The 10,471-nt window shown below is 39.7% G+C and overlaps 1 protein-coding gene across 1 annotated transcript in view; it reads left to right on the top strand.

The window, feature by feature from the left end:
- Positions 1-1,128: 1,128 nt before the first annotated feature.
- Positions 1,129-10,471, top strand: part of ANKRD50 (ankyrin repeat domain 50) — a 34,657-nt gene continuing 25,314 nt past the window's right edge. The window contains exon 1 of the mRNA XM_010008909.1: positions 1,129-1,699. Within this exon, the coding sequence (XP_010007211.1) occupies positions 1,221-1,699 (479 nt within the window). The 5' untranslated portion in view covers positions 1,129-1,220. The remainder of the gene's footprint in view (positions 1,700-10,471) is intronic.

Raw genomic sequence — 10,471 nt, 5'->3', positions numbered from 1 at the left:
TCACATAAACTTCCAATAAACCCTCGGCAAACCCTCTCGCCGGCAGTGGGAAAATGGGGCGGAGAGGGGATTCGAGGATGGAGCCTCGGTGGGGACGGTGTTTCTCAGGCGATGGGGGGATGTTCCCTTGTCCTCGGGAGAGAACGCAGGGGTCGGTGCACCTGTGTTTGGGAGGGCCCTGTCAGGTCTGTTTGCTGGGGTTTCTGTGACGTTTTCCTTTGCATGAGGCTGGCCAGACCTGGTGACAGCAGGTTTCTTTGACACGTCTTTTCAGGCGAACTCGGTTTCACGGTGTAAGCAAAAGCAGGGAGCGAGAGCCCTTGACTTTACCCTTTGTTGTCTTCGTTCGCAGTTGGCTGAATTGTGATTGCACGTAGGGTTAAAAGTGCTGTCTTGTGTATTTCAGAGCTCTAGGGGAAGATGTTGTCTCTCCTGACATCTTGCGATTGAGATACCCGAGAACAGGTTCAGTAAGAATCCGAGTTCCCGGAGAAGACGCGAACGTATTGAAATCAGGAGCTGCAAACGTGTGGTGGGCTGTTGTTCTTTTCCCGTCCGTCTGCATTGTGTAAGACACCCTGACCTGAAGCACTTCCCAGGCACTCACACGGATGCACGAGGTCTGCCAGGCTTGCTGCCCTCGCTGCCCGTGCCCCGCTGAGCGGTGCTTGCCCACGCTGGGGCTGTGTGTGTTTATCATCCTCTGAAGAGAAGCCGCTTTCCCTGTGAACTGCCCAGCAGGAACACTTGGTTATGGACAGCTTTTTCTGGATTTGTATCCAGAGAGATGAATGCCTAGAGCTGGGAGGCATTCAGCATACACTGAGAACTTGGCTTCCCCTCGGTTTTCCAGATGCGTTGTCTCGCCTGCGTGCTGGGGGCACACACAGCTGTGTGAGCTGCAGATGCAGCCATGGAGCTGAGTGAACTTCTGAGCCGTACGAGAAGCGTTGTTGAGCGTTGGCATCAGACACGTCTTCACGATGTCAGCTGAACTGTGATTGTGTTGTGCTCATCACCGTAAAACGTACGGATGGAGTGACACCCTTTCCTGAGAAGAGGCTGTTGAGTTTTACGGGAAAGGTTAACCAATTACCTGAACCTCTGTCAAGTTCCGTGCAGAAGGTTTTTCTGTGAGAGACGAAGGTGTGTCTCCCTGCTCTGAGATGCTGAAGGGGTACTGCTGCTTATGACAAATCCAAGAGGAGAAGCTTTATAAAATGGCTCAAACCAGCTTGCTGCAGGGAAAGCCGTTTTACTGTAGGGAGTGGGTTTTCCACAAGCTTCAGCACTGCCTCCAGGAGAAAGCCAACTGCAGCAGTAGTGCTGCCAACAAACCATCTCTTGGAGCAAATTCTGGGAATAATACCAGTGTTGTCTCTGGGAAAGGAGCTGCCTGGGGTGTATTGTTGGTAGGAGGGCCTGGCAGTGGGAAGACAGCCCTCTGTACTGAGTTACTGTGGCCGAGTGCACCTGCAAACCTGCAGAGAGGCTTACACCGCCAAGCTCTAGCCTTCCATTTCTGCAGGGCCCAAGACTCTGACACGCTGTGTGTTGGGGGGTTTATCCGAGGCTTAGTTGCACAAATCTGCCGCAGTGGACTGATCCAGGGATATGAGGACAAACTAAGAGATCCTGCTATTCAAAGTCTCTTGCAACCTGGAGAGTGTGAGAGGAACCCTGCTGAAGCGTTTAAAAGGTAAAAATAAGTTAAAAAACCAAACCCTATTGAAAATAATAATAATAATAAAAAAATAATAAACATGCTGGCTTCTGTTTAGGTCATCCTTCTGAAGAGTCTACAATGCAGACAGCTTAACACGTGTTTGTTTCATGTTTTCTTTATCTCTGTCAGAGCTTGCAGCCCTACCGTGGAAAAATCTTAAGTTTGTCCTTATAGCTCGCATAAATAAATACTCACTTTTTAAACAAAAAATATTAATAATAGTGAATTTATTTGCATTTGTATATTAATACCCTTGGTCCTAACCATTGTTTTGGAAAGACTTTAAAGCAATTGACTAAAGAGTGGAAGACAACTAGGTAGTGGCCTTCATGTGCCATAGAAGTAGTGTAGGTATCTTTCGTAGACCTGGAACAAACCTTATAGGACCCTCACAAAAGCTTCTGATACTGTGCTCTAAGAGGAAACTGGACTAATGGATTTCTGGGTCTGATCCAGCACATCAGTTTCATGTCTGTTTAAAAATATGTGGTGGGAATATGTCAGTTAACTCCTTATGTTACTTCTCACAATATGCACAGATTAGGTCAAATCTTTATGGCTACTTACAAAATACGTACTGAATATTGAGTGGATCAGAAACTTGTCAAGAGGGCTCACCCTGCCCCTTCTAAGATTTGTCAGCTAAGCAGAATGAAAATATTCATTAATTTATTCATGTAGTGTTCCATAACAAACCCAAGTCTCTTCAGTATATCACTGAGGGTTTTGTTTCTGTGAGGATACTGAGGTGTATGTGGGAGGGTACATCCACAGATCTCATGGAAGAATGTGCTGTCCTGAGCACTGCCTTCACAAGCATGTTTCTGTTGGTCTTTTTTCCTTTGGATTACAATGAAGGAAGATTGAGAAAAAATAAGGTTGGTCTCTAGCAACAGAGCTGCAGTTGGGTTGGCTGCTAGTGTACTACTAGTATACTTCTGTGGTATATTAAACTAAAGTTATTTGGCATTGGGTGGTGATGTAACTTTTTGTGGTACTTCAGGGTTTTTTGCAGAGTGTTTGCAGTATAAAAAATATTTCCTATCCCTTTTTTTTTTTTTTTTTTTTTTTTTTTTTTTTTTCCCTGACTGCTGAGGCTGGGTAAACAAGTACTGAGGTTGAACTGTAGAGCTTGCTTATATTGTCATGGTGGTGTAAAACAGCCCTTCCAGTTCTGATGGCTATTATGTCCTTGCCTGCTGAATAAACAGGATGCATGTCTGCATTGTTCTCAGTGTAGTGTCTTAAAACAAATAGTCTAAACCAAGGCTAATTCTGGATTTTTTTGTTTGTTGTTAAGTGAAGATGCAAATTCTAGCGGCTGTTAAGGGCCTAATTTCAGAAGTATTAAGCCTTCAATATCTAATGGCTAAAAACTGGCTGAAATGGAGTGTCTATAAATGGAATAACAGACCAGCCATCTAGCTTTAGGCAGTCTTTAAAATCATAGAAGTGGATTAATATGGTAAGAGTTCATTTATGTTTGAAAGTCGTCTTATACAGAGGTCTTACTAATTTAGTACAGGCGTGTTCTCTTTTAAGAGCTGGAATGTTTCTTCTGTTTAAGCATAATGGTTTTACTCCGAAGAACAGGAGTTAGGTAAATGTCTTCAAACAAAAATGCAATATAGAAATATAAAAGGTACTTGTGAGCCAGACTCAGCTTTTTATGAACACAGGGGTTAATGATGGGCTATTGGAATGTTTAGGTCAATATACAGGGTTCTTGGGTTTGTGCTGGGAAAATAAAATACAACACAACATCTGGTACTAGTCTTTCCCTTCCCAAATGTTGCAGCAGTGATTGTGAACCTTTAGTATTATGCTAAAAATACTTATATTGCAGTACAACAGCTTCAGTGAAGGAGATTTTTTTTTTATTTTTTTTTTCGGTCCTTTGTGTATTCTCTTGCTGCCCACCTACCCTGATCTCTTGCTCTGAAAGGCAGCTGTGGTAACTAGTCTTCATTCTCATATTTCAGATTTAAGGGAGATGAGGTGTTAGAGACAAGGTGCTGTACTGGGAATGTAAGTTTTCAGCACTGTGGCTGGGGACCAGGAGATGGGTGTTGACAGCAGTACGGAGAGCTTGTTCTGCTCCCTGTATGATACAATCACTGTCCACAAACAAGAGGAACTTGGCAACCCCCTCCCCACCATCAATTGTTTGTTAATTTAACTTTGGTTAGTATATAAAACAGCCAAGAAATGTTTAACAAAAATATATTAATGTTTTTCATTATTTCTAAGACTTGTGCCTGAGCACCTCAGTATTTTGGTGTGGTGTGTTTATATATATTTTCTATTAAAGTGAAAGTCGTACTGTGAAATGAGTTCTAGAAAGACTTACCAGTCAGCTGGCAAAGCACTGAAACAGCATAAAATTCCAATCTCAATGCTCCATTGATTATATCTTTATTTTCTGTATTCGGTAGAAGAGGAGAAAAATCTTTAAAGACATTGTAAAATTTATGCTTTAGTTTGCATGGCTGCTCCAGACCCAGCTATGTGTTCATGGCCTAAAATGGAAAGACTTCTGCTCCTAAGTGCTAAACAAGATTACACCATTCTATTTTTCTGCTAATTCTCCTAGAAATTTAGTAAGCAAGAAAAACTTTTCAGTGTCTTGTAATGTGCCAGTTTATAAACAATCTCAAGTTTTTAAAATAGTGAATATTTTTCTGAAGAATGTTTTTTTAAATAGGTTTTCATGAGGCCTGATGGTCATAGTGATGCATGTGCAAGGGATGGCCCAGAAAGTTAAGACTTTTCTCCTCCTCTTTAAATGTCTTCTCTTAAAAACTTCTTATTTATTTATAATCTTAATGTGCCCTTAACATTCTTTCAGGGGTGGATCTTGCAGATTTGGAGAGCTGGAAGGACTGATCTATCTAAATGTATTTAACAAGTACTTATTGCTGCACTGACAGCTGAGAGAAAGAACTGCTACTCAGAGCTCCACTTCTGAGACACTTTTTTTCCACATGCATGCAGTACTGGAGCAGAAAGCAGTCTTATACTTCCAGTATAAGCAAGTTTATACTTCCAGTGATTGGTAGGAATACAGATGACTATCAGTTATCCAAAGCCATGAGGATGTACAGAAACTCTGATGTAAGCCATTAATAATACTGGAATTTGTGCAAACTGGGCTGTAAAAAGACCCTTTACCCTTATGATCCTGGTTTATGTTTTTTGGAAGAAGAGATGACATTAAACATCTTCAGATAGTAGGAGAAGGTACATCATTCTCATGTGTTGTGCTACAGTTGGGATTAGTGGTGGAAGGCAGAGCTTGTTTAATTCACAGCCCAAAAAGTGAATGTTACTAGAAATAGCGAATTTCCCCATCTCCCAGGAAGTTGGTGCAGCTTTGCTATTGCTCACAGATAAAGTTTCTTGCTGTCTTCTGCATGTCTTTCCAAGAAACTTCAAGTCTTGTGAGACTTTTCACGCATGCTTCTCACATTGTTTGTTTGTTTTATTTTTACTTATGAAGTGTCCTAAAATTTTATTACTGAAGTCTTTCTAATATAATTACTTTAATGTAAGTTAATCTGATCAAAGGGGGGAAAACTGAAGCTATGAATGTATTCATTTCCACTTATTTGTATTGCTGAAATTGCATTCCAATGCAAAGAGCTGTTCCTTATGAGTAGAGACTCAAAAATATAACAATGGAGAAGAAAAACAAACCATCAAGCCCCAAACAAACAGCAAAGAAAAACTCCATACAACTGCTGGCCATATTTGTGATTGTGTACAAATTTTGTAGAAGTCTTCTCCAGCTGATTTTTATCACAAATAGATATAGTGGAAGCTTATCTCCCAGAACTCAAGTATACTTTTTTCAGAAAGGACACCAGATTTATTTCTTTTTCTATGCATGTTGGTGCTAAATTCATTGTCATGGTTCCTTTTGTGGCTTCCCAGACAATCACAACTTCTGTTTCTGACTCCTGATCTCTGCTACTCCTAGTTAAAAAGGGAAACCCTGGAGAGTTAACTAAGCTGCACAGGTGATGAGGCATCCACACCAAAACTTTAAGGGCAGTAAAGAATTGTTGGATGTTGCAGTTTCTCTGTTCTCTAGTGCTCTGTGAAGCTGTACTAGGTATTGGTGGTGTTGTTAGTTCTGTGTGTCTGCGTGCACAGCAGATTTGCATTGTAAAGGAAAGTGACCAATAGTGTGAGGTGATATAAAAAGTAAAGCAGGTTTCTAATTCTCTAGAATATGGAAATATCTGTAGACTTGATTGTAAAAGGTGTGAGAGGTCACATAAGGTTTTATGCTGACTGGATGTTTGAAGCAGGGGTTTATGTTGATTAAAATTGAAAGCCTTCTATGAGTCATTAGTTTGGACAACATTAAAGTGAAACAAATCTTGTGCCAATAGTTGTTATCTATGTAAGGCTACTTTTAGCTGGTTGGTGGAGAGCTCCAAAGGATCGAGCCTCTGGTGTTATTGTTTGGCAGTAAGTTGAAACTCACAAACAGCAGAATTCAGAGTAAAAAAAGAAACAACAACCTTAGGATTGTCAAGGAATGCTAACAAGCATTTCTCACCCACTCCCAGCCCTTCACCTGTACTGGATTTATGTGCTACTAATTATTTTTTCTTGTTTCATCCCTGTTTCCCTCGAGTGGTGTGTCATCAGAAAGTTGTGAATTGCAGGTGACTTAGTGAGCTTTTACCCTTCTTTAAATGAGGGGAGACAAGCTTTATTTCAAGTTCTGGATTGCTTGTCTGACAATGTAGGAAAGCAAAAGTTTGTTCAGCACATGTTGGAGACTTTGAATCCACAGTACTGGAATACCTTTTTTTGTTGCAAGTCATTTAGCAGAGGTGAAGGAAAAGATTTAGAATTTGAGTTGTACGTGATAACAGATGAAGTGTGAAGAAGCTGTTCTTTTAGAGCTTCTTGTATGATCTTTAAAGCCAGTAATATAATTAAAATTATTGTGGATTGAGTGGGCTTTATTGAATAGTTAATCAGTGAGCTTTTCACCACTTAGTGTAGCTTGTTCTTAATTGCAAAGACTTAAGTGGTTTTTGGAGTAAATCTGAGCAGTTGAAGGCCAGCTCCTCCATAGTTCTTTCTGTCCCACCCCCCTTTTAACTGCTCACTTCTGTGTTGTCTGTAGCTAACAGTTTCAAATCTACTGTAATTACTGAGGCCAGATAGTAATTAGAGGCCAGAGATTAATTAAAGTATCCTGACTTTGATACTTTACCCTATAAACTTTGAATTTTCCTTGCTAGTGAATTAACCACAGTACATGCTTCTGCACCCAGAGTTCTGACTGCTGTGAAAGTGAGCAGTATTAACTTTGCTCTGGAGGGGTGCAGTGGTAGGATGTGATGCTAAATGTGATATTAAATGTGAAATTAAATGCATTTACCAAAAGTCTGTTTTTACCATGAGCTGAGGAGAGATTAAAAAAAAATACACCAAAAGGCAGCACACTAGAGGCAGTTGCAGATAGATGTCTGAGCTTGGACTACTGGAAACTCAAAAGCTGCTGGTTTTTTTATTAATTTAGTCTATAGGTATTGTATTAGTAATTCAGTATTAATCTGTTTAGAGAAAAGAAATTACTTTTCTCATCCAAGTCTCAAAGACTGTCTGGAAGTGATCTACATCTTTTTCTCTAATTTTCTGCTTGCTTGTGGAAAGGGCAGCTACACAGCCTTTCCCTCTGCTTCTGCAGCCCCAGTACAATCTTGGTAGCTGTAGTTTTGCAGCGGTTACAATGAGGATGTGAACACAGATCTTGTCAGACTCCCTAATTTCATAGAGCTATAAATGATAGAAACAAAGCCAGGGTCTAACTGTATCATGTTTCATATGAAGTAAGATCTGAATGCATAATGAACTAATTAAAAAGATCCTTTAAAGAAGAAAGTTGTTAAACTTCCAGTGTGTTTATTAATTTAGCACATGTAAGGTTCAAATGTGCAAGTGACTGATTTTGAGCCTCTTGAGAGGAGGTTGGAAGGGGACCTCAAAAAACAGTGGTCTCCTTCCCTAAGCACAAGAAACCCATATTTCTAACCTGATTTTTTTTCTTGCTACAATCTCAGCTTGTTACTACTTGGAGTGTTCTCCAGAGACATGGAGAATAGATTCTTTCTTTCCTTTTTGGGGACAGCCTTTTATGTATTCGAATACTTTCTCTTTCATCTCACCTTTAAAGTAAATAATTCCAACTTCTTAGTCTTTCCTCAGAGGTCACACCTAAGAATGTGACATAAAAAAATCCCTTAACTAAATAAAGTTTCCTGTATCTAAAGGGAAGTTTTCTTACCAACATTTTAGATGTGTAAATATGCAACATGCTACTGCTGTACTTTCCCACAATTTTGTCTGTTCCTACATCCTTCACTTATGCTTGACTAGAATCCTGAAGCTGGTTGGATCCTAGCCCAGAAGAGCTCGATCTGGTATGAAATTGAATTCTCCTTTTAGTAGGACCTGTAACCGTTTTCAGTTAGAAGCAAGCTCAGAGATGAAGTTGTTTTGTGCTGGGAACCTTTTTGTAGACGTCCTGTAGTGCTTCAGTGCGTTGTTCAAGAGCTCAGCACCTACAGCATGCCAGAAGAGAAGTGCAGTCAGGGCTCTAGCAAGGGAAGTTCTCAGTGGTCCCTTCCATGTAGTCCTCTGCCTGTTTCTAGTCTCAGTTGGAAATGCCACAAAGGCTGGGTGTTAGAATGCTGAGTTCAATTCTGTGTGATTTAAGGCTAGATTCATGAGAGAATTTAAGTCTCCCTGCTTTTTGAAAGACATGACTGTCAAACATTGTCATGCCAAAACATAAGGAGCACATGCCTCTCTTTACCACTGACAGTACCACATACTCAATCATGATGGAATAATTACAATTTGATTTTAGTATCTCATTTCTCCTGAAGCAAGTTTGTATAAAAAATGTACTTTCTTCAGCATCAAGTGGCTGAGGTGCTTTTAGTTAACTCCTGTGGAGTCCTTTCATCAGAAAGACTGGACAGTTTTACAGCCCTCAGGTCCCTAGTAGATTGATCTTCATACTGTGGAGGCTTACACTTATTGATAGTGATTGTGTAGCAAAAGGCATAAAATCTTAAAAATAGCGGACAGACTTTACAGCATAAAGCCTTTTGCAACACTTTATGGGAAGCAGCTACGTGTAAGCTGGTATCTGCAAGATCCTTTGTGATCTGATGAAGAAAAACAGTGAAGACAGTCTGTGTGGAAAAAATAAGTAACATTAAAAAAAAAAATGTATTGCACTGAATCTTAATCCTGTCTCCTTTGTGGTTGTATACTGTGAAGATGTGAGCAACTACAGTGTAGTAATGTTAAGTATGTGGTAAAATGCTACTTGTCTCCAGTGTAGCTTACTAGTTACAGCAGTTCGAGTAATTATGAATACAATTTCTGTGCTGTCTTTCACTTTTGTGTGGTATGAGTCTGTTAATTTATAAGTATTTACATATTTTTCAAGTATATTATAAAGAGCTCTGGTAAATAAAAGCTATGCCTACCTTGTAACTGTTCAGGAACGTTATTTACTTTATACACAAAACTGATAGAGGCAGAACACCGACTGCAAATCGCACCTATTCATGGGTGAGCTGAGAAACTATTTTTGTAAGAGCATGCTCAAGAGGTTAAAAAGAATCTGCCAACTCAGCTTGTATTTCCAGCTCAGTGAAAGTGAAGTTGCAGAAGATAAATTGGTGTTTCAGAAGCTCACTCTTGTGAGAGCATCTTGACTCTGATGCAGCTTCTGGTTCCTAGTAGGTACATGTCATGTGTAACTTAAGCTTCAGACTTTTAACTGATGCTCAGTTTCATAGAAGGTGCTGTGTTCTGGTGCTTTCTAGATGTATTAGAAAGTTGAGCATTGCTTGAAGCTTAAGTACTTTGTGGCATGTTTCTCTTTAGGCTTTTTCCTTAAATCTGTGGAGTTAACGGGTCACGTAGCAACAGTTCGTGTTTCTGTAAGAGCAAGTTGTATGTTCTTCTTTCATTGTGTGGAAGCACTGCACACAGGCTGAACATAATACCAGTTAAGGTTTTAACCTTTTCAGTTTAAATTACCATAAGAAAGTTTCCTTAAGGCATTTTAATAATGACAACTTACATAGACCTTTTTGTCTTCTACTTCTATAGGCATTAACATTTTGCCTTTAATCTGTGTGGCTCAGCCTTAAACCTTACAGGTTTTCCTCTAAGCTGTTTAGTTAGATGGACCTTCATAGCAATTCTCACTTGTTAATTATTTCCCTTCCCTCCAGTTTTCTGTGCACATGTTCATGGCTTGTGTGAGGGTTTAAGTTTCTTTTCTTTTCTTCCTTTTTAATGAAAAAAATGAGAAGGATTTGGTGGATTGTGAAGCAGAAAGGACTTAGTGTGTCTAATATACTGGGAAAAGATAGTATTGAAATATGGCCTCCTGCAAGTGTTAGTGGAGCAATGCATTGAAGAGTTTCTTCTGTGTAATGATGTGAACAATACACTGGAAATAGTGGTTTAAGTTTCTTTTCTTTTCTTCCTTTTTAATGAAAAAAATGAGAAGGATTTGGTGGATTGTGAAGCAGAAAGGACTTAGTGTGTCTAATATACTGGGAAAAGATAGTATTGAAATATGGCCTCCTGCAAGTGTTAGTGGAGCAATGCATTGAAGAGTTTCTTCTGTGTAATGATGTGAACAATACACTGGAAATAGTGAAAAATCTTCTGTCTGTCTCGGAGCAGGAA

Source organism: Chaetura pelagica, unplaced genomic scaffold, assembly GCF_000747805.2.
Source record: "Chaetura pelagica isolate M959 unplaced genomic scaffold, ChaPel_1.0 scaffold221, whole genome shotgun sequence".
In the NCBI taxonomy this organism is placed as follows: Eukaryota; Metazoa; Chordata; class Aves; order Apodiformes; family Apodidae; genus Chaetura; species Chaetura pelagica.
This window is presented reverse-complemented; position numbering and strand designations above follow the sequence as displayed.